The 23487-nt window shown below is 52.1% G+C and overlaps 1 protein-coding gene across 1 annotated transcript in view; it reads right to left on the minus strand.

The window, feature by feature from the left end:
• Positions 1-23487, minus strand: part of ADCY5 (adenylate cyclase 5) — a 153301-nt gene that overhangs the window by 26961 nt on the left and 102853 nt on the right. Inside the window, exons 4-8 of the mRNA XM_084802389.1 lie at positions 9757-9868; positions 8440-8567; positions 6415-6573; positions 5427-5568; positions 3340-3480 (exon numbers count right to left, since the gene is read on the minus strand). Of these exons, the coding sequence (XP_084658515.1) occupies positions 3340-3480; positions 5427-5568; positions 6415-6573; positions 8440-8567; positions 9757-9868 (682 nt within the window). The remainder of the gene's footprint in view (positions 1-3339; positions 3481-5426; positions 5569-6414; positions 6574-8439; positions 8568-9756; positions 9869-23487) is intronic.

Raw genomic sequence — 23487 nt, forward strand, 5'->3', positions numbered from 1 at the left:
CAGGGCAGACACGGGGTATACTTCGTGTGGAGCACTTAGCAAACAGCCGTTTGGCAACTACCGAGTGACCCAGAAGTCCAGACAGATCCCTGCCCCCTTCATTCCTACTGAAAACACAGCCTGGCATGTCCCAAAAGGGACTTCCTCACGAGCCAGGGCTGGGAGGTGATGAACAGACGTGGCATCCGTGTGCCATGGAAGGCTCCTAGTACCTCAGCAGTCTCTAGGGGCACCCCATGCTGTCACTCTGAGCTGTGCCCAGGTGTCTAGGATGGCTGCCAATCATCCTGCATGCCCAGAGAAGACAGACCCTTTTCATCCTCTGAGAATCACCTAACCCTCTCGTTAGACTACAGGACCCTATCTCATGTCATCCTCCTAGCTGTAGAAGAGGGTGTCACGCAAGAGAGTGTTCCGTCTGGGGACAGGCCCATGCCCGTGCTCTCGCGACTCCTCAACGAGTCCAGCACAGACAGAGCAGAGATGGACAGACAAGCTCTCTACAAAGTACCATCGTGAGGATCCGTACTGCGGAGTTTCATCCCATGAGCCAGCGATAAGGCGACGATACAAGTGTAACCATGGTGCTATACAAAGACCAACCCATCTCTACAGATCAAAAAATGCCCCAAAGCGCCTTCTTCCTGGCCTCTGTGGAGAACACGTTTTCTTTCCTGTGCTGAGCAGAGAGCTGGAGTGAGTCTCAGCACCTGAGGGATGCCATGTTGGTGCAGGCAGCACAGGGTCCACTAGAGCTGGTGCTTTGACAACAGGACTGGGGTGGAGGAGAAGGATGGGGGGTGGGGGATGGGTGGGGGGGTGGAAGTCGATGGGGGTAGAAGACACTGTTATCCACAAACCGCTCACACAGCCATTGAGAACACGCCAGGGCTGGACTGTGGCTCATTGGTGGAGCACAGACCCATATGGGTCCCATCTTTAACTCTGCGATCCGCCCAACTGTGCACATGCACCCATCTGCCCACCCATCCACGCACCTAAACCTTAGTCTAGGAAACTGGGTGCCCACCACTCTCCGTGCTCACTAGTGCTAAGACAGCGCCACTCCAGCGTCCTCAGCCTGCTGCTCCCAGCAGGACATGCAGAGCATCCCCGGCTTAATCATACAAGCTCTATACACTGCAGAGAAGTCTACACACTTCTCCCTGCCAGCCTTTTATTAACACACAACCTTAGAGCCTTGACAAGGTGTGCATTCAACGACAGAAGCCCAGCTCAGCACAGCATTTGGAAAGCTGAGTAAAGGATTCCAAAGAGCAAAACTGCTGACCACGGATTAGTGCCTTTCCACCTGCTGTTACTGCTTCACAGAATCCAGACCATCCATCTTCAGTTCAGTGGGCTAGTTTGGGTTTTGTGTATTTTTTGATGCTTTTTTTTTTTTTTTTAACGCTCGCATGCACCAGAAATCAGGCAAAAGTGCTCTTTTTGCATCTTTCTCAAAGACTTCTGGGAAGCTTAAGGCCAAAGCCGACAGCTGGCAGGACAGCTGCTGAAATTGTCTCCACCTCTCAGCCCAGACTCCCCACAGGACAGGTGGGGCTGGGGGAAGGAGGCTTTGATGCCACTGTCCTCAGGGAACACTGTGCCCAGTCAGCGTGGGTGGGATCCTTGTTCGGCACAGTCTTCCTCCCCTGCTGTGTGGAGCAATTAACACCCAGGAGCCTCCCCTGCAGCGCAGCCTCCCCTGGAGACATCCCTTCCACAGCCACAGCCACTACAGCTAATTCCTGCAGAGCGCCTTGTCCCGGCAGTGATGAATACGCCCCGCCCCGCCAAGGCAGTGCTTGCAGCCCAGACTGCCTAGGACATAACTGAGGGTGCAGGTTATTACTAATGTCACTGAAAAAAACAAACAAACAAACAAAAACAAACAAACAAGCAAAAAAACAACCTCCTGGACATCACAGACTGCAGTTCCCCACTAGGCTACTTCCTCTGTGCCTCCCTGAGTCTCTTGTCTTGTTAGCTCTTCCTACTCCAGATTCCACTCCACCCCCCTCTAGCCTCCTGTCCCTTCCCCTCCCATGCCTCCCCCCACCCCCCCCACCCCTACCCCAACTACCAAACCAAACCAAACAAAACACCCAAAGCTTTGGTCATATGGGCTCAGAGTCTGTGGGAGATAAGTAAAGAGCAAGGCGGCAGCAAGGAGGGCTGGACACCTGGTCTTTGCTTTGTGGAGGGCCCTTGGAGGACAGAGTGGCTGCAGGTCATGCTAGCATGGATCAGGCCTGCGGACATCAAGGTTCAAAGCCTCAGGTAAGGCCAGGCCTCTCCTGTCTTCACTCTTGTAATAACAGTGTAAGAGCAGTAGTTTTTCTACTCTGAGGGTTTTAAATGGAGGTCTGGACTCTCATTTTTTTCCAGCTGTACATCACATGTGTCATCTGCTACCTGTTAGCTGTCAAGGAGTAGAGTGACTAGGTCCCCAAGCTGTCCCTTCCTTCAGGCCACTGGCTCTTGTCTGCTTTAGTCCCATGGGGTCTGTCTACACTTACTCTGATCTGTACACCTGGGTCACACTGCCAGCGGCAGAGTGACCACAACCCTGCCCTTAGCTTTGAGCTTCATTAACCTCACTGCCCCTCCCTCCGTGTAGGCAACCTCCACTCGAGAGAACCAGGTGGCCTTGACCTGAGGCAGTGTCCTCAGGGGCGGGAGCCGAGGTCTGGCCTGAAAGTGAAAGTGTTACCATTGCTACGTCACTTCCAATAATCCCTCTTCTTTATCTGTGAACCAGCAGTGCATCCTAAATTATATTTGGGGTTGGCTGAGGGTGTGTGTCCTCCAAGGGGACAAGGTGCCTTGAGTGGCTATACTCAATGGGCTGACACCGCTGCCGGAAGGCGGGTGTTAGTGGAGTCAGGGTATTTCTTGGCACAGAAGCAAAGGGGGCCATCACCAGGCACTTGGGATGGTTTCTGAGCGGCTGAAATAAGAAGGATGTTTTCAATGGCCTGGGAAATGCACTAAAGGCTGGACGGGGCCGGGCAGGCCAGTGTCACCCAGTTCCATGGGGTCTCACCAGTCAGTACTGAGGCTGCTAGAGGCCCTAGTGGTGTGCTAAGTCTGGCCATCCTGCATCAGCAAGCTCTGCCAGGATGAAGGGAAGGGCATCACTGCTATGTCCCCAAGCCATGAGACAGTAGGACTTGTGGAGCAGAACCAGGCTAGGGCCGAGTGTTTCATATTCTAGTCTAAAGTCAGGGTGACTCCTGCTTGCCTCTAGATCCCCTCAGGCCGAGGGCCCAGCGCCAGCCTTCATCCCCAACCCCCACCCCAGCCCCCAGGAGCACCCTGCTACCAAAAACTCACCATCCTCTTCATCTCCTTCGACACCTGGTTGCCACCCAAGTGGTTGTAGAAGGGGCGCTCGGCTCCCCAGGGGGGCGGATTGTGTCCGATGGAGTTGGTTCTCGGGCGGTTCATCTTGGCGATCATGGCTTTCTCTTCTTTCTGAAGAGCAACAGAGATGCCTCAGTGTGTGGGCGGAGGTACGGGAGGGCACAGGGACGGGAGCCCGGCCAGGCAGGAGGAGAAATAGTAGCCTTTGCACAGCTGTGGAACCCAGTCCCCTAACGTCTGGGGCACTTGGCACAGGTAAGTATGAGAGCTGGTCTCATGAGAGAGGAAGGGGTGTAGGGGACACCTGTTGCTTGCAAGAAGTGCTCCCTACAAGTCTGAGCACAAGAATCTATCCTGGGACTTCTCAAGCCCAATATCCCGGTCTTCTGCGCCCTTGAACGCTAAGTTCCCAAAGTCATCTTAACAGATGCGCTGCAGGCTCCATCATGTAGCCTGCCCTCTCTCTAACAGAGGTGGGGTGGGGTGGGGGTGATGGGGTGGGTGGTGCGGTGGATAACTCCGTGGGAGGACTGAGCTTTCTTTCTAGTCTCCCAGCTAGCCAGGTCACCTTGCACGGTGGTGGCTTCCATCCCTGGTAGGTGATGCTCATTGGAATCTGGGGTTCAGCACCTATTAGGGCTCTGCTTACAGCTTCACGGGTGGGTAAGGCCTGTGCTGAAGGTGTCCAGAGGCTGATGGAGGGAGAGGGACCCTGGACCCCATACTCTACTTCTCCTAGGGCCTATCAGCAGAATAGACCTCCGCTGCTCTAACAGCAGCTCTCAGACCTTTGCCACCAAGTTAGGAAAGTCAGGTACAGCAGCGCTCTAGGTACACAGACTCAGCCACCCACCCATGGGTAAACACTCATTAAACATCTGTCTGTCTGCCTGTCATCCCAAAGGGGCACCAGAGGTAGATGTTTGACGTAGGGGTTAGGGGGACACTTAGCCTTCTTCGGCTCACACTGCCAGGGATGAGGCTGTGACGCCCTTAGTTCTGCCTCTGGGTCATGCCTTCTGTCTAGCTGTCAGCTGGAGGGACCAAGACCCAGAGGGCCCAAGGCAGGAAGTTGGGATGGAGGCTAGTCACCTACACAGCAGGGACTGGCAGGGGGGACACGGACGGGCCTGACAAGCTCTCAGTTCACTCACGCTCTCGCCATGAACAAGCAAATGGTTAGGAGACAGCCCCAAAGGACAAGGTGTGCCCCTGCTCTCCGTGTTTGGATGGATGGGCACTGTCCTTTCTGTCCTTGCCTCCATCCGGGCCTCTCTGGACTGTGCTTGCATACACCTGTTCTGTTTTCAGACTAATTCCTTAAGCAACAGGGAGCTTTTCTCTACCAAAGGACACTGGTCACTAGATAAGCTCAGTGGGGGGACACAGCAAGGTGTTCTAATTCGGGGAAAAACAGAAAACGCTCCGTTTGCTTTAAAAAAAAAACCCTGAAGAACATAGAACATGACACTATTAAAAATAGAACACTGAGGCCTGCTAATAATTCGGTTTTATGCTTTGGCAGATGTGGACTGAGGCAAAGAGGAAAGAATAAGGAAACCAGAAAGTGAAAAGGCAGATAGAGAGCTTCAAGAAACAAAGATGGGGGGGAGGGGCCCGGCAAGATGGCTCAGCTGGCAAAGGAGCTTGCTGCGAAGCCTGGGAACTGGAGTTCAGTCCCCGGGAGCTACAGAGCGAAAGGGGAGAACTGGCTCTTGCAAGTTGTCCCCTGACCGCCACACGCATGGCGCGCCATGCACACTCCCCTGCCTACCTATATGCACGTACAATGCACAGAAAATAAATGTGTGTGTGTGTGTGTATATTTTTAAAAAATCAAACACACATAGATGCAGGCCGAGGCAGGTATCAACAGAAGCATCCATCAGAGGGAATGAGGAAAACAAGGAAGCGAGTGGGAATGAGAGAAGGAATGGGGAAGGGAGGAGAAGAGACAAAAAGAGGCAAACCTGGGGAAAGGCAGAGGAGAGATCCCTCAGATGCTCGCCTCCATCCCTGCCCCCCAACACCCTGCCCCACAGGCCCTGCCCACCAACCCGCTTCTGGGTACAGCGCAGGATGAGGAAGGTCTCGATGCTGTGCTCCTTGAGGTAGGCATTGCGTTCGCCACCGCAGCCTGGCTCCACCTCATAGTCCCCATTCAGGTAGTTGAGTGTGGCCTTGGTGATGTGGATGCGTCTACAGTGGGCGAAAGGCAGAGAGGGTGAAGGCCTCAAATCAACACCGGTCAAACCTCGAGGCCCCAGCTCCAGCTCCAGCGGCACCCCACCTTACACATGATGAACACTGACACTCCCAGGTCACTGCCCTCTCACGCCTCACCCAGCACGAGTGACCCTATGGCAGCCTACCCAAGGAGCGTGCCTTGATCCTGCTCAGAAGAAAGCAATCCCCAGCCTGACTTCCAGGTCCCTCTTAGCCACTGGCTGCTTCTCCAGGGTACCCCCAAAAGACTATCTGAGCTACCTCTGTCCACTGTGTCTTCCAAACCCTGTGTCCCCACCCCTACTCACCCCTGCCCAATGGTCCCTTGGCCCGACCTTTTTCTCTCTCTGCCCAGGTATCCACCCTAGCTGGCACTTCTGAGTCCTGTAGGGAACTAGTCTTTCTCCTCTGAAATGGGGTACGATCTACCACAGCACATAAGGCACCATTTATTATGTAGTATTTGGTCAAAGGCTTGGACAGGTAAGACAATATTTCCTACAACTGTTACATAAAGTGTGATAAATGTTTGCTAAGTCAAAAAATTTTTTTCTTTCCATTCTTTTTTTTTCCCCCTGCAGGGCTAGGATTTCAACCCAGGATCTTATCATGTTTGGCAAGCACTCTATGGTTGAGCTACATTCTCACTGCCCCACCCTCGACCCCTGAAGAAACCTCTAATCCCACTTACCCACAACTTGCCTGCTCCTCCCTCCTGCCTCCTCCAACCTCACACCATGACAGTCTCTCCCGGGTGAGACTGATCTCAGGGTCTCTCTACCTGCACCCCTCCCCCCCCACCCCCCAGCCCCCACTTACCCCGCCTTGCCACCAGCCTCCATGTGGTTGGCCAGTGTGACATCGTTAGACCACACGTCGAATTGCCACTTTCTGAGACCAAGGACGCCGCAGTGTACTCTCCCGCTGTGAATTCCCACACGCATGTTCACGTTCACCCCTGTCACCTCCCGGACCAACCTGGGGAGGAAGCAGGGGTAAGGCTGGGAGAGGGTCAGGGGCTAGGCTGGAGGGAGGGACTGGGGTGAAAGGGGAGTTGGGAGGTGCAGGGGTCAAAGACGCATTTCTCTCTGATCCAGCCTAAGAGTCTAAACTAGTTAACCAGCAGGGACTTGGCAGCCTGTGAATGGCCAGATTAACCAGGGAAGTGCTGTTTCTCTCTTGGCCACAAGGTGGCAGGGTACTGCACACTAAAACCAAGAATGCACACTGCACCGCCTCCCCCCCACCCCACCCCCACCCCCACCCCCCACCCCCCCGCACGCCCCATTCCCTATCCACCCAACTACCTCCATTGTCACTGCCACTGTCAATCAGACCTCTCAGAAGACAGCAAATGGACTGTGGTGCTATACTGAACCAATGGCGGGGGCGGGCGTGGGGGAAGATGTAGTCACTTTAAATCCTAATCACACAATCCTCTGGCGGCTAGGCAGACTGGGCATGGTAGACTGGATGGGTTTCCCCATGTTGATTGGTTGGATTTGATGGCTGTCTCTCAAGGTTAGCAGGATAGTGGAGACGTGTGGTTACATGGCTTCCATGGTGTGTGGGGGGAATTGAAGGAGGACATAGGAGGTGAGTCTGGGAAAGCACAGGGCACTCTGGTGCTCCTTGAACTACAAGACATTTGTAGTCGCAGCCACAAGCACCAAGTAGGTAAGAGTGCCAGGGTATGGGGTGGACCCTTTATAATCTCCCGTGCTAGGGAGCAGAAGAGGATGCTCTCTGCCTGTGTCCGGGGCTCACAGTCTGCTCAGGGGATGCAGAAAAATAAGACGTGCAGAAGCTGAGGAAGGACGGAGACAATTCACACTTTCTAGAAACCAGCCTTCCCTGAGCTAGCAAGCTGTGGGACGGTGGGCGGGCTCACCCCCCAACCCCAGCTGTGGAGCCACCTGCAGTTAAGACTCAGGTCCCTGGTCCCAGGATCAGCGTGGACAGCTTCAGTACTGAAGGAGTCCCTTCTGTCCACAATGCCTGCGGACACTAGCTTAGGATAGTGGCACCTCGTTCGATTGTTTCCCTTTTCCTGAAACTTTTCCGTGTCCCCTCAGTGGGATCTGCTCCTCTGTACAGGGGATGTGCATCTTACCTTGTGTGTCCAACTTGACACACTGGCTCTCAGAGCAGAGAGAGGCCTCCCCTACCCAGCAGTGGCTGTCCTTTGGGGCAGCCCCAGTCACGCAGAGGACAGTCAGTAGACGCAACTGTACCAAACATCGGGCATAACCACCTTCCTGGCCAGCCACTCTGACCTCTGACCTTACCATCTAACTTTTGTCCTCACTTGGGGCTATTTCTAAGGTGCAAAGTTACTGGACACTTTCCCTGGTAGTGTCATTTAATTTGTGCACCTTTTTCAGTAATGAATGACTCCTTCCATGCTCAGTAAACAACTAAGCCCGGACTAGGCTTCTGTTATGGCTCACAGGAAGGGTGCATCGTCTGCCAGTGAACCCCAGGAGAGCTCCTTAGCCAAGGAGACCCTAAGTCTCCCACCAACGAGGAAGTGGAACTAGTGGGTTTGTGAAAAGTAGTAAGGATTTATAGAGGACAGGCCATTGGCTCAGGTATGGCGACTCCTGCCGGCTCTCCCTTCCTCATGCCTCCTTCGGGAAAGCTGCCCCACCAAGGAAAGAAAGGAACCCCAGAGTAGAGATGTGAGCTGAGGTACAAAACTAGCCACCAGCCTAGCAGGGGGCCCTGGGTGCACCCCACTGCTTCCCTCCTTCCATCAGTCTGCGCATGCTGTGGGCTAGCTCCACCCCTACCGCCCCCGCCACGCCCCCCAGAGTGGATAAAGCCCAGAGGGCAGGCACTTACGAGATGGCCTCGATCATGTCCAAGCCCATCTCTACGCAGCAGTGGGCGTGGTCAGCCCTGGCTTCCGGCAGCCCGGAGACGCAGTAGTAGCAATCCCCGAGGATCTTAATCCGTAAACAGTGATTCTCCTGGAAAGCAAATTAGTTTAAAAAATCCAAACTAGTGTGAAAGAGTGGGGGGGGGGGGCGGGGGTGGAGGAAGAAACAAGAAAGGAAGAGCCACTCGTCAAGTCTGGAGTGAGCTGCCTTCTGGAGAGGCGGGCACAGCTACACTGCCAGAATTGGACCTGGTCACAGTCAAGGTTATAGGGAGAGGTGGGACTAGGAAGGTAATGACCAGGGGACAGGCACTGATGCCCTTGAGGAGGTGCCACAGCCTAGGAGCTCTTTTCCTCCTTTCTTTTCCTTTGTCTTTCTTTTTTCTTTTCTTGGGCAAGCATCTCTGGTCCTGCTTCTTACTCCTGACGCTTGTTAATTCTATCATCCATTTTGATTCTTCTTCTAAAAAGAGACTGAAGCAAGCACAAACAAGATGCCTGAGATGTTTATCAAAAGGAGCATCTGGCTATGCCAGCCAACACCCGGCGCCAAGAAGCCAACAGAGTGTGGCACCTGCAGCCGCCGCCACCGCTTTGAGACAGGTGCCACCACAGGGTTACAGAGGCAGGTCAACAGCAAGGCCTACCTGGGAGTGAGATGCCCTACCACTGGTCAGAGTCTGACTCCGTGCTACTCCATGAGCTGGGATAATGGAAGGTGAGGGCTCGTGAGGTTCACAACCCTCAGGTGACAATCATGCCTGTATCTACCTTTTTCAAGCTTGGTGACGAGAAGCAACCATCTAGCACCCTCATGAAAGCCCCCCGATCATGGTAGCCTTCTGGCCCAGCAACCTGTCTATAAACAGGACTGTGTTCTATGCGAGCGGACACTGTAGTAAGTGGCTACTTCCATAACCCTACAAAGGCTCAGTCTGGGGAAGAATGAGTGAGAACAGAGACTGACTGAATGAGTGCCTTGGTTGCCATTCCCTACTGTGAGGTGTCACTTCCACTTTTGTCCCTGTGCTGGTGACCCCCTCTTTTTTGAAGCCTCTGGGGAAGGTACCCAGAGATTTCGCTGGGTGGGGGAGGGTTGGGCGCTATGCCCTGTAGGAGGGTATGGTGACAGCCCCTTCACATTCCCTCACGGCCAGGGATAATGTCTCCAACTATTTTGTCAGAGAACAAACCTGGATTAAGATCCTTAACCTCAGGGCTCACCCCAAGACAGCTCAAGCCAAGGCCACCCTCTCTGGCCCACACTCAGGGTGACTCACCGCAGCCAACTTGTCAAAGCGGGCGAAGAGCTCATTGAGGGTCATGACCAGTTCTTGGGCAGTACACTGGGATGCCAGGCTGGTGAAGCCCTCGATGTCAGCAAACAGGATGCTGGGGACAGGAAGAAGAGGAAGACTTGCTATAGGCTGGATGTCTGTGTCTGCCGCATCCATGCAGCACACCTTAGTGGCCCATTGTAAAGGTTTTAGGAGCAGGGCGCCTTGCAGAGATGATTGGTCCATGAGGGTGGGGCCCTTGTGAATGGGATCAGTGCCTTGTGAGAAGGAAGAACGGGAGAGCTTGCTTCCTGGCTCTGCGGCCATGAGAAGATTATGAGAAGAGCTGGGAGGCAGCCCTCACCAGAGCCCAGCTAGGCTGGCACTGCGGACTCGGGCTTCCAACCTCCAGAAATGGGAGAGATTTCTTTACAAGCCTTTGTGAGGGAGTACATACAGTTGGAAGATGTATCAAGGGACCTTGGGAATATCTCAGGTTTTAGGACGGCTACAGGCTACAAGAGCCCTGGGGGGCTTGCCTTAGTCTTTCTATTGCTGGGCTAAAACACTGGGACCGAAGGTAATGTGGGTCAGAATTTTTTTCCTTATAACTCTCACATCACACTCCATCACTGAGTGTGGGAAGTCAGGGCAGGAAACTCCAGGCAGGAACCTGGAGGCAGGAACCAAAGCAGGGGTCATGAGAGAATGCTGCTTTCCTGGCTTGCTCTCTATGGCTTCCTCGCCTTGCTTTATTATATAGCTCAGGACACCTACAAACGAGTGGCACTATCCATGAACGTGCCAGCCCCTCCCACATCATTTAGAAATCATTTAGAAAATGGCCCCCCTCCTCCCAGACTTGCCTACAGACCAATCTCACAAAGATGCTTTTTTCTCAATTAGGATTCCCACTTCCCAGGTATGGAAAGCGTTATGTCAAGTTGACAAAAACCAACCAGGAGTAGACTCCAGATGGCTGCTGGTGAGGGGACAAAAGTGCTGGCCTTTCCTACTAGCTTGTGTGTGTGTGTGGAGGGGGTGGAGGGCTATTGCTGTTCTTCTGAACTTTCAGTATTCTCCCCCCATTCCAAGCAGGAGGATGGGAGGCAGAGACTGTAAGCTTTCTGAGGGCGCCTCCCCTCACCCTCCCTTGCAGGCCTGTCCCTGTGGACCTCTGAGCTGCCCCTACCCACAGGGGGTCTGGGCATGAGGGCCTTTTATATACTTCCCCTGGGAAATGTGGGCCAGAACAGAGCCCTAAAGATCTCTCCCTTCTCAGTCTCAAGCAGACCTCAAGCCTGCCACCCCAGGGGAGTCCTTTGGAAGGGACAGCTGAAAGAGGAGCAGGGAAGAGCAAGGGTAGACACCCCCACCCCCACCATCACCTGGAAGTCCCCAGCTCCACCATGCAGGGTACCACCATCAGCTCCACCATGCAGGGGTGCCATCAGCCACACCAGCCCGCTGTGGCTCTTTTGCCCCATTCTTGTGGCTTCCGTCCTTTAGTTTGAAAAATCTTCCCTTTCATTCCAAACAGATCACAAGAGGGAAGGCCTCAAGGCCAGAGTGTATAAGGTTCCCTGCAATGTTTGCTTTCTTAAGAAGGACACAAAAATGTTAAGTCTCGCAGACTGAGATGCTTCTGGCAGATGAACGCTAAGCCGCACCATCTCACTGAGTCCTCCAGAGCCTAGTGGCTCACACACCAGGACAAGACCTCAGAGGGATGGTAGAGGCCACAGAGCAGACCACGGTAGAGTACAGCAGACCCTTCCTCCAGGCTTGCGCTGTCCCCAACACACCTTCCTGAGGCTCCAGAACTCTCAGACTTCAAAATCAAGAATGCACAGCTGAATATATTTTGTTATTTTATTCCAAATGTTTACTGGCATATTGAGCAAGTCTTGTACTTACTTATTTATAATTTAAAAAATTTAATTGCACACAAGAATACATATGTACATGTTTATATGTACATGTTTATGTACATGCACACATGGGTGGGGTGTGCATGTGATGGGGGTCTTCCTCAGTCAATCCTCCCCACCTCTGCAGACTCCAATGGCCCTAGGGACAGCGAAGGGGCAGCTTGGGGTAGCTCTCACTCTCCAGTGGTCCCCGGCATCATCCAAACTGGCCAATCAAGGGCTTCTTCACCCCACATCACTTTCCTCCCCAGGAAGCACCAAAATTGCATTTTTCCTTTCCTCCCTATAATAAATCTTTATTATTTTGTTACCATATTTATTAATTAACTAACTTAATAAAAATTTTTAAAAAACCAGCATTTTAAATACACCGAAGCTGGTGGTGTTTTCCTGGCACCTGAGGTTCTGTCTCCAGCAGGACAAAAGTGAAATAATATAACATATATTAATATATTCCTTCATGCTCCTACATATAATCCATTCCAGCCTCACAGCTACCCTACGAGGTTTTAAGAGAAGGAAATTAAATCACAGAAATATTGAGTCACCAGGCCAAGGCCACACAGGCAAGCTGGCTGCCCACTCCAAGACCATGCATGTTATGTGGCCTGTCAGCCTTACGGTCACTCAGAAAATAAAAACATCCTGTAGATGTCCTCCCCTCCATCCCACTTTCCTGATAAGTGAAGACTTTCATGGGACATGCCCTTTGGGCTAGTGTCCAGTTATAAGTGAGTATATACCATTTGAGTCTCTCTGCTTCTGGGTTTTTGGAAATTCCTTGTTTTTAATAGCTGAGTAGTATTCCATAGTGTAAATGTACCAGTTTCTTTATCCATTCTTCTACTGAGGGACACTTAGGCTGTTTCCATGTTCTGGCTATTATGAATAAGGCTGCTATGAACATGGTTGAGCATATGTCCCTGTTGTGTGCTGGAGCATCTTCTGGGTATATTCCAAGGAGTGGAATAGCTGGGTCTTGAGGAAACCCTATTCCCAGTTTTCTGAGATAGCACCAGACAGATTTCCAAAATGGTTGTACTAGTCTGGGACTCTAGGTGAGAAAAATATAGGAGATAGGGAAATAGATGGACCCAGAAGGTCCTAGAAACCTACAAGAACAACACTATGATGGGCAGATCTGGGTCCAGGGGTTCTCCCCGATCTATGGTACCAACCAAGGACAATATGTGCAGTCATCATCAAACCCCTACCCAGATCTAGCCAAGGGACAGAACATTCTCCACAGTTAAGTGGAGACTGGGGACTGACTTTCACACGAACTCTGGTGCCCCATATTTGGCCATGTCCCCTTGATGGGGAGGCCCGATGGCACTTGGAGGAAGAATAGCAGATTACTAAGAAGAGACTTGATACCCTAGCATCATATTCAGGGGGAGGAGGTCCCCCTCAGTCACAGTCATAGGGAAGGGGAGTGGGGTGAAAGCAGGGCGGGGGAGGAATGGGAGGATGCATGGGATGGGATAGCAAATGAGATGTAATATGAATTATTTTATTTTTCAATTAAAAAAGCATCCTGTGGTGCCCTGGCAAAGACTATGGGGGCCATTTCCCACAGTCACTCACAAACCCACAGAGAAAACTACCAGGGCACGTGGTAAAAGGTGGGGCTACCAGGAAACGCATCCTGGGCTTGAGACTGGCTATCCCAGAGGAAAGGCACATGCAGCTGCTAGCCTCTGGTCCAGAGACGGTTCCATGCCTGGGCTCCTCCGGACCTCTGGTTCCAATAGGCCAGTAGTCGTGACTGCAGGGTAATAGTCAGAATGAGCGAGAGAAACGGCTGAGACATGCTGCAGATCAGAGAGGATAAGACAACGTGGACATGCGAGGCTGCCCTGTAGGCTGCCACAGTTGTGGATTAAGGTTGAATGGGATTGTGGAGTCTCGTAAACTCTGGTACTTTTCCTATCTGTAGATGGGTTCATTGCCTGGAGGGAAATGCTAGGAAACACTATGCTGCTCCCTAATCTTGCCTCATCTTTTCTTCCCTGTTTTTCAGGTGGGGGAAAAAGTAAGTCTTTCTTAATATCCATAAAACCACTAGTTACATTTTTATTCTGGATTTTTTTTTCCTTCTGGGAAACCAAAACCAGTAACAACTGAGGCCAGGGTCAATTGGACAAAAGCAAACGGAGCAGTGAGCTTCGTCGCTTAGCTATCATCTTGTTTTAATTTTAGGCATGCCAGGCATCACATGCACTGGCTGGTCCACCTGGGACTATGCCTCTGAGACCCTAGGGTAGCAGAGAACGCGCCCTAGCCCTGCAACAGCGAGCAGGTCTACCACGGGGCCAAGTGACTCCAACTCTAAGCAGAGAGAGCATGAAGAAAATGGTAGGCCCAGAAGCACGAGGCAAATGTGTGTGAGTTCAAAGCCTCTTTACGCCAAAGGTCACTGGGCCACTCAGAGGGGACAGGCCTCTGTCACCCATGAAGTGGGAGGTTCCGTGGCTGTTGATCACTGTTGTCTGCAGAAGCCCCTATGTGAGCTCTTTCTCCATCTTACTCTTTACTCTTACTGCCATGGATCAGCAGACACCGCCACAGTCCCTGGGTGTCCCTTAGCATCCTCTGGGGAGCTTTCCTGTGGAGAGGCCCCAGGGTCCTGGGATCCAGGGGCTCTAATTTAATCCATCAGGGGTGGGGCTCTGCTATGAATGTTCTGTTGTTGTTGTTGTGTTTGATTCGAAGCTCTCCAGTGGTTCTAACAGGCCTCTGGAGATGAGGTAGCTTAAATGGCGCCCTCTCCACAGGATCCCACCACCCCGATTTAGGCACGTAACCCCTCACTTATGCCTGCTGTCCTTCTCTCCCACACCGTTCTCCGTTGCACGCCGGCCATTCAGTAGTCTCCTCTTAGCCACGGTTTCATCTTCCACCATTTCAGTTGCCCCCACAGCCCACTGCGATCTAAAACCACCCCAGAGCAAACGCTAGAAACGAACACTCTGTGAGGTCCAAGTGGCACGCCTCTCTGGGTACTGCGAGGAAATCTTGTTCCATCCCACTCGGTCTCGCCTGGGCCCCGGGTCATCCCTCCTTGTCTAGCAGCGTATCCATGGCCTATGTGCTGCCTGCCCGGCGGGAGCCTAGCAGTTGTCTCAGCTATGTCAGATCCACTGCTGTGATTACCACAGTGCCGTGTTCGGGCAGCTTTATTTCACTTCACAATGGCTCCAAAGCACATGACTAGAGAGGGATGCTTACCATGCCAAGGGGAAGCTGTAAATGTTCCTTTTAAAGCATCAAAGAGCGCAAGTTCATCATAGTTCAGTAGGGACGGGAAAAACACTGCACTGGCATGGTTCTAGACCGTCTGCCTCTACAGGGGTGGGGGTGGGGTTATGGGAAAGTGCCCTCCGTGTATGTGAGGGGAAGGGACCACTGCCCTTAACACCATGGCTGCTACTTATTCTGTCCCTGTTTACCTCCTCTTTCTGGAATGTGGACTCTTTGAGGAAGAGGTCATCTCCCTCCCTCACTGCTGTGCCCCCACCCCTATGGCTCTGTCTGCTGTACCCTTGGCTCGACTCTCAACCCCCATATCTGGGCAATAACTCCTAACATCATAGGTGCCCATATTGATTTAAAGGACTGTCATTACAAAGTAGCATAGACGTCGGAGATGCATGCGTCTGTAGTTCTGAATCTGGAAGTCTGAAGTAAAGGTGCTGTTGGGGGCCAGGGCCACACGCCCCCTGAGACATGTGCTTCTTCTAGGGTGGCTGTCAATCTTTGACATTCCTAAGTCAGAGGCTGTGCTGGTCAGATGGCTGTCTTTAGTGTCTGGGTCGCCACACAACACTTCCTTTATTTCATAACAGCACGAATCATACTTATATGACAAGTGTGAGCTAACCTTAACCCATAGGCTCCGTGGAACTCCCACTGTAATCTCTCATATCCATGGGGATCTGTCCCCAAACTCTTAATGCACATATAAGGTCACGGATATTACAGGACCTGTGCTTTATCCTACACACATAGGCATGTGATAAGGTTTAGCCTAGGACTTAGACAAGTGATATTGTAACACTACACTGTAGCCCTGGGTGTGTAAACGCAGTCTCTCTTAAAATGCCTTCCTGTGGCACTCAATCTTTCTCCCCTTCTTGCATATGGCTGGCCGTAGATAATCTAAACCACGGAAAGCGACATTTTAGATAAGAAGGTCACATTCAGAAGTACTGGGGGGTCAACACTTTGGCTTATCTTCGAGGGAGACAAAGCTCAGCCCATAGCAGTCCCTGACGCTTATTTATTGAAAGGACGAGAATGCTCACAGCTTCAGGGTAAGCAAGAGAACCAACCGTGAGCCCTCCCTCTGCCTCACAGGGCCTCGTGGGATCCCACGCCACCTCAGAGAAGAACTGGTGACCCTTGGTGTCTGCCCGCAGCAGCCCTCACAGAACCAGTGGGACACGGGTCCCAAGGCCAGAAGGCACCGTGGTTATCACCAGGGAGGCTTAGAAACCTGAACCCTCTCAAGTTGCTATGGGTCTTCTCTGAGGTGCTCTCAGCTCCTGAGAGAATGGATAGCGAGCCACGGCCACCCAGGGGTCATGCCAGGCAGGTTTTCTAACTTGGAGACTCTCATACAAGGTCTCTGAGGCTTCAACTCTGACCCCGAAAACCTCTCTGGCCTATCTGTGGCAAACTGCCACCTGCATACGCATTCACCCTTTGAGAGGCACAGCCTATTCTCTGTTCTTTTGTGGGAGGAGTTTGCTTTATGACTGTCCCTTGTGGAGACTCCCATGTGTTACAGGGTCTCCCTAGCACAGACTACCTGTTCTGCTGGCCCGAGTTTCCTGTATCACTGGGGGTTCCAAATCCTGCTCATAACCCAGCACCAGGCCCAGGCAAGCAGAAAGAGGCCAGCTTCTACATTAGTTAATTCAAGGGTTCCTCTTGGCCACACTAGTGGGTCCTTAGGACCAGGCCCACATGGGGAATGCTTCCCTCATGATCTGTCCTCGGTCACTTTCTAGCTAGCCTGCCTTCTACTCCAGAGGCACAAGTATGGGACATGCCATGAATTACCACCACAGGCCTTCTGCAGCCCTGCTCTGTCTGCAGGCATTTCCTTACACTTGTCCCCTCTTATTGCCAACAGGCCTGTGACTTATGAGTTGTCAGCATCTGGCCCATATCCTGCAGCATCACTGGGCATTTAGGACTAGGCAGGCTGGCAGTACCAACAACTGTCCCCCCCAAGATTCCCAGTCCCTGAATTCTCATCCGGATCAGGGCGATGGGGCGAGGGTCAGGACAGAAGTGACGTAAGGTCTCAGCCACCTCTTAGGATGCTAACAGCACTGGAGCCAGAAGCACCCTTGGGTGCTTCCATGTGTAGGAGAAAGTATCACTGGCTAGGCCCGTGCAGGAAGCCATTTCTTTGTGTCCAGCAGAGCTGTCCCCTGCGGTGCCCACACTCCAGATCTTCTCCAGATCACCCAGCATGGACAGATACTTGGATTCATGGTGACCTTATCAGGTAAAGGGGAGTAATGAGTCATTCACATCCACTGGGCAAGTCGGCACCACCAGGTATGAACAGTCAGCAGAGGGCTTCTGCTTCTTCTTCTTCTTCTTCTTCTTCTTCTTCTTCTTCTTCTTCTTCTTCTTCTTCTTCTTCTTCTTCTTCTTCTTCTTCTTCTTCCTCCCTCTTCTTCCTCCCTCTTCTTCCTCCCTCTTCCTTCTCCCCCCTCCTCTTCCTCCTCCTCCTCTTCTTCTTCCTCCAACAGATGTTTTTCACTGCAGGAGGCAGATGAGCTGGCATCAGTCAGAACTGCCCAGGGCACAGGCTGGACAGGAAAGGGAGGGTGGCCATGGACAAGACACTGAAACACTAGTGTGCACACAGGCCCCATACGGCCATAGCCTCTCCACCCTGGCCGGGACAGTAAGTGGAGTCCAAGAGGAGAAGTCAGGGGACCTTGGATCGAGGCATAACTTGCACCTCACCTTGCTAACTAGCCCTTGGGCTTCCTGTGGACTCCAGGCCACCCCCTTACTCAGATCCCTTACCGCTCAAGCACCAGAACCCAGTGGCACTCTTCCAGGGATGTGACAGGCTTGGAGAAATGCCTTCTAGAGAGACCCACAGAGGAGGCTGAACCAAGACCCAGCAACTGACAACCAGATCCGCACGAATTGCTTTCTTCTCTACACCGCCTGCGTTTCCCAATTTCACTACAAAACATAGTCCTTTATGTAACAAATGTTTGTATTTGAAAGGCTGAGACCAAATCACGCTTTTTCTCTTAGAACCTGCCTCTGGCCCACTCCTCTTCGCCACGCCTTCCTCAATTTAGCCCACTCAGAATAATCCTTACGTCTGAATTCTTAGTAGGAACCAACCCACAGGTCACACCTGTTTCAAACACACACACTTGTCTCAAAAAAACAACCAGGCATGCGCAGCCATCAGTGTTTCTCTCTGCTCTATCTCCTCGCCTTTCCTGGGTAGCCAGAGCTTTGATTTTCAGAGCCAAGAGCTAAGTTTTTGCTGATTGCTGGCTCGATTCTCCGCTGGTCCTCATACTCTGTCCCACAAATGGGGGGGCTTTAGTGCACCCCATGCAAGGAAAGGATGAAGCTCAGGAGCCCTGGAGCAGGTGCTGCTAGAAAGGCTGGAGTGAGGATACCTGTGTGGGGAGTCCTTAAAAAAAGAAATAAAAGAAAAATCATACCCAGTTTGCCATATGAGCCGGCAGCCCCATGCCTGGACACGTTGAAAACAAAGGTACGGACAGTACTTGTCCACCCATGCACACAGCAACGTCACTTGCGACCCCTGACAAGTGGAAGCAGCTTGCGGAGGCACCAGAGGAAGAAAGGGGAGCCGGGATTCTACACACAAATGGAATATTACTCAGACGCGACAAGGGATAAAAGATGCCACAACCTGGTTGGACCGTGGGATCATCGTGCCAAGTGAGCCAAGCCAGTTGTCAAAAGCACAAATTCTGCACATATGTGAGATGAAGACAGAAAGAAGAAAAGTTTCCGGAGCAGGGGTGGGGGGCATAGGAGGTTTCCAGAGCAGGGGTGGGGGGCATAGGGTGTGTTTGGGAACTACAGCTCTGGATGTGGGGTAGCTGCACAAACTGAATGTAGTAATGCTACTTAATACTTTCAGGGACAGATTTTAAACATGCTAGATCTTCTACTGGCTGTATCTTTTTGAAATGTATCATTTATTTTTATGTGCCTATGGGTAAGCACATGAGCACTCAGTTGTCCATAGAGGCCAGAGGCTGTTGGATCCTTTGGAGTTATAAGACGGTGAGAGCTGCCAGATATGGGTTCTGGGAACCAAACTCCCGCCTTCCGTAAGAGCAGCAAGCTCTTAACCACCGAGCCATCTCTCTAGCCTCTTATGCTGTATAAATTTTAAAACAAAAAGGTATGAATAACAGGCCCAACCCCAGTGGGCCCCAACAGAACTGGCTGGGTTTTCAAGCCACTGTTCCCACAGCCATCTGCACGACTCTTATGTTCCCATGGGGGCTGGACAGTCCCTAAGGATGCCCTTTTCATATCAGCACCTGGCACACAGTAGGAACTCAGTAAATGTTTGCAAGGCCTTTGCCTTGCATGGTTGTTAAGGAATAGTCAGGCACACTTGTAGCACCGGGTTTGAGATGCCCAGAGCTCGCTCTTCACAAGGCTGAGGATGGACTGGAGGTCAGCACTTTCCACACTCTGCCCCCAGAAGGCACACTGCACCCGTGGGTGTCTAAGCATCTCAGACATGGTCCATGATCATTATAATTCAGAACCACACCACACAGTGGCTGAGCCAGACGCTAGAGCAACCTGGGAAACGCAGGCGTGTCCTTGAAGGAGACAGGAGAGAAGATCACCTTCAAAGGGGCAAGGAACTGGGGGGAAGGAACTGGACAGAGAGAGAGAGAGAGAGAGAGAGAGAGAGAGAGAGAGGAGGAAGGAGGAGGCATGGAGGTCACCCCCATATCCCTTAAATGTGGGGAGAGAGCATATTACCCCATTCTCAGCCCAGGCTAGGCAACCTCTCTGCTGGACTCCTGGCAAAACCTCAGGGTTCATGGATACCAGGGGATGAGGCTGGGAGATGAGGCTGGGGAGGGCTGGGGCAAAGGTGAGTTACCGTGGAAAGAGCATACTACCAGGGTAGGGAGGTCTGCACATCCTAGAGGCCGTGGCCTTCCGCCCCTTGCTACAAGGAATGGTCGCAGCCTATTCTACCACCTCATGCCTTTGGAACCTAAGGAACTCCAGTGTGAGTTGGGGGAGTCAGGGGTCAAGGGTCAGGGGTCACCCTCATTCAGAAGGACCACCGTGGAAGACCCTGGCAGTCTCCGCCCCCTGACCTTCGGAGTAGTGGATAATCACCTGATGTTGAAGCTAGCCTAGCAGTCTCTTGGCCATCAGAATATAGACTACTAGGCAGGGTGGGGGCTCTCCAGGCATCTAACCTACCTTTAGATGTCTCCATTTGGCACTGTAGTGATTTGAATGAAAATAGTCCTTATAGGCCCAGAGGGAGTGGCATTATTAGGAGGTGTGGCCTTGTTGGGGTAGGCGTGGCCTTCTTGGAGAAAGTGTGTCACTTTCTGGGGATGGGCTTTGAGGTCTCAGATGATCAAGCCAGGGAGTCTGTCTCGCTCTTTTCCTGCTGCCTGCTGATTAGGTTATAGAACTCTTAGCTACCTCCCCAGCAGCATATCCTGTGCTGCCATGCCTCCCATCCTAATGACAATGAACTAAACCTCTGAACCTGTAAGCCAACCCCAGTGAAATGTCTCCTTATAAGAGTCACTGTAGTCACAGTGTCTATTCACAGCAATAGAAACACTAACTATGACAGGCACCTGACTTCAAGTCACTACCGGAGGAGACAGCATGTACCTTAACTTCAAGCATCTCCAGAAATGGCGTGTACCTTCAAATCACCTCCGGGGATGGTGTCCCTTAGCTCCAGGCCATGCTACTTGAGTCGCTAGAGCAGCTCCCGACTCCACGAATTAGGGCAGAGGTGACACATACATTAAGCACATGAATAAACACACACGGTCACCCTCAGGCTACAGATGAGAAAACAAGGCTCTAATCGGGTGACCTGCCCATAATCCCACAGTCCCCAGCCGACAGGGCTGCCACGTGTGTGTGCCAAGCTGTTCCTCGCAGACACTCGTCTCGCTCCACTCCATAAATGTAACCTCCTGGCAAGAGTGACTTGGGGCTCTTCCTGTACTGTACCCTCTTCCTCTCAGCCAGCAGTTTTCCACCTGTGGGTTGCAACCCCTGTGGGGGATCTAATGACCTTTTCACAGGGGTCACCTGAGACCATTGGAAAACACAGATATTTACATTACGATTCATAACAGTAGAAAATTACAGTTATGAAGGAGCAACAAAAATAGTGTTATGGTTGGGGATCACCACAGCATGAGGGACTGTATTAAAAGGTCGCAGCATTCGGAAGGCTGAGAACCACAGCTCTAAAACCCCCTGAGGCCTGATGTCTTGGTGGGAGTAGAAGCCATATCTCAGCTGCCAGCCACAGGGGCTGACACAGCCCATCTGTCAACACTCATCAGACAGGAGAGGCAGCTGGGATCTCATGCCACAGCCAGTGGTAGCCCAGGACCAAAGCATTCTTCAAGCTCCTCGCTCTGTCCCTGCTGGTACCCTAGGAGGCCTATGTTATGGGGTTGATTTACGTTCTTTGTGGCCTTGCTCTTGGTGGGGCCAGAGAGCAGCATGCCTTCACCCTCTCTAAATATTACAACTCCGCAGAGAATTGAAAAATGTGACTCATCGCCCCTTCCTTCTCCAGTTAAGAACCTCAGGCCTTTCTTTGTTGATTACGAGTAGGATAACAACCCAAAAGAAAACACACATGCAAAAAAAAAAAAAATACAGCAACACTCATCACAGCCCCTGAGTGGCGAACACTGAGCCACCACAGCTGCTAAGCACTGTCTTCATAGCGCTCTCCTTACCCTTTAACCCATAGTATACCGCTGCCATTCTACATGCAGATGGGGGAAACTGAGGTTCAGAGCGGGCTGGTGCCTATAAACCTGCTGTGTTCACACAGCCAGTACATAGCAGAAGATTTTAACCCCAGGACTCAGGCCTATCCTCTGTACCTCATGGGCTCTCTGTGAGCCTGGCTCCCCATGTATTTTTAAACTATGTTGTTCACTATTAACCCCCAATCTAAAGTGCCATTCCAAATCTGAGACTAGAGTGAGCACGTGCCTCCCCCCAAGGCTGCATCCAGGCCAGGACTTAAAGAGGGGACCTCAGCAGGAGGTCTGTATGACTGTGGTACCCCAATCTCTGATGTGTGCAGTAGGTTTATCCCTCTCTGAGGATGTAAGGTCCCCTTTGAACACTGCAGCATCTTCATCTTTCGCTCCTCTCATCTCTTTGCTGATTGCTGTCATTCATCTGGCTTATCCCAGATAGAAACATCCACTGTGACAGGGGCCTGACTTGTGCCTTGATGACACCAAGATGGCCCTGTAACTTTTGTTTTAATAGCATGAAGTCACTGAAGGGTCACTGCTGGGAGTGGGGACAATGGTACCCAGAGCATGGACCATGCCTTGAGATTATCACTGTGAACTGAGCATGCCTGGGTGCCCCCTAAGAAACCTCTTTTCTGGATGGCTGGGGCTAAGAACCTGTGCCATGTTTCTCAGAGCAGGTTTCTTCTGGATTGCCTTGTGCAGCTGGCAGTGGAAGCTACCAGAAGCACTGCTGAGCTCAGAGCAGCTCAAGTAAGCACCTTTGTCCCCTGTCAGGGACATGGTCAGGGTTGGTGAGGCTATGAAGACAGGATGGAGAGAGAGGCTCAGGGCCCAGATCTGACATGTTGAGGCCACTTGAGGAGCAGCACTCCCCACCCAAAACTCTAGCCTCCTGCATCTATCCTAACAAGCAAGGAACACTCTTTCTGCCAATGTCCTTAGGTAGAGACCTCGGATCATACAAGAACTCTGGAGCTCCTCAGCCATGTAGCTGGACACGCACAGGATCTACTACTACTACTACTACTACACACACACACACACACACACACACACACACACACACCCCGGCGGGGCAGTCACTCCTCCCCTGGGGCTCTTTTCTTCCAAGCTTTCTCTTAGAGACCTTGTCCAAAACCAAACCCCTCTACTTTGGTCAAAAGGTCAGAAAACTTGCTGGAGACAAGTGTCCTTAGCCGGCTACGGACCATAGATAAAGAGTAAGTCGCTGGGCTTTAGCCTCTGGTTCCCTGCATGGTGGGGATGATAACATACCAACCTCTTCCATTTGGGACCGTGGGAACCCAAGAAAGCATCCAGGAAGCGACCATTCACACCTGAAGCCAGGCAGAGGAGGTAGCACGCCTTACAGGGCTCATGTCTGTCAGTCACATGACAGCCTCGATTGCACCTCAGCCAGGTGTCCACCTGCCTGGGAGACCACGGTGGCTACTGGCCATCTTGGTTCTGCCTGATATGGAGCATGGGTGGTCTTCAGGGAGCTGCCAAGAGTCCCTCCCCTCCCCCAACGGCAAAGCACAAATGTATGTATGGTGCATCTATACTTTCCCCCTCAACGCCTTGGCCTTTGGGTTTTGAAGGACAGGTGGGAGGGGTCATAAATACAGACTGGCAGTCTCAGACTTCAGGGCACAATGGGAAGCTGCGTGGCTCTGCTGGTTCTACATGCAAATCACCGTGTTGCGTTCCCCGTTCATCCCTGCTGACAGCCAGAGTGGGGCCAGTTTGCA

Source organism: Acomys minous (assembly GCF_964271855.1).
Source record: "Acomys minous genome assembly, chromosome: 11".
NCBI classification, from domain to species: Eukaryota; Metazoa; Chordata; class Mammalia; order Rodentia; family Muridae; genus Acomys; species Acomys minous.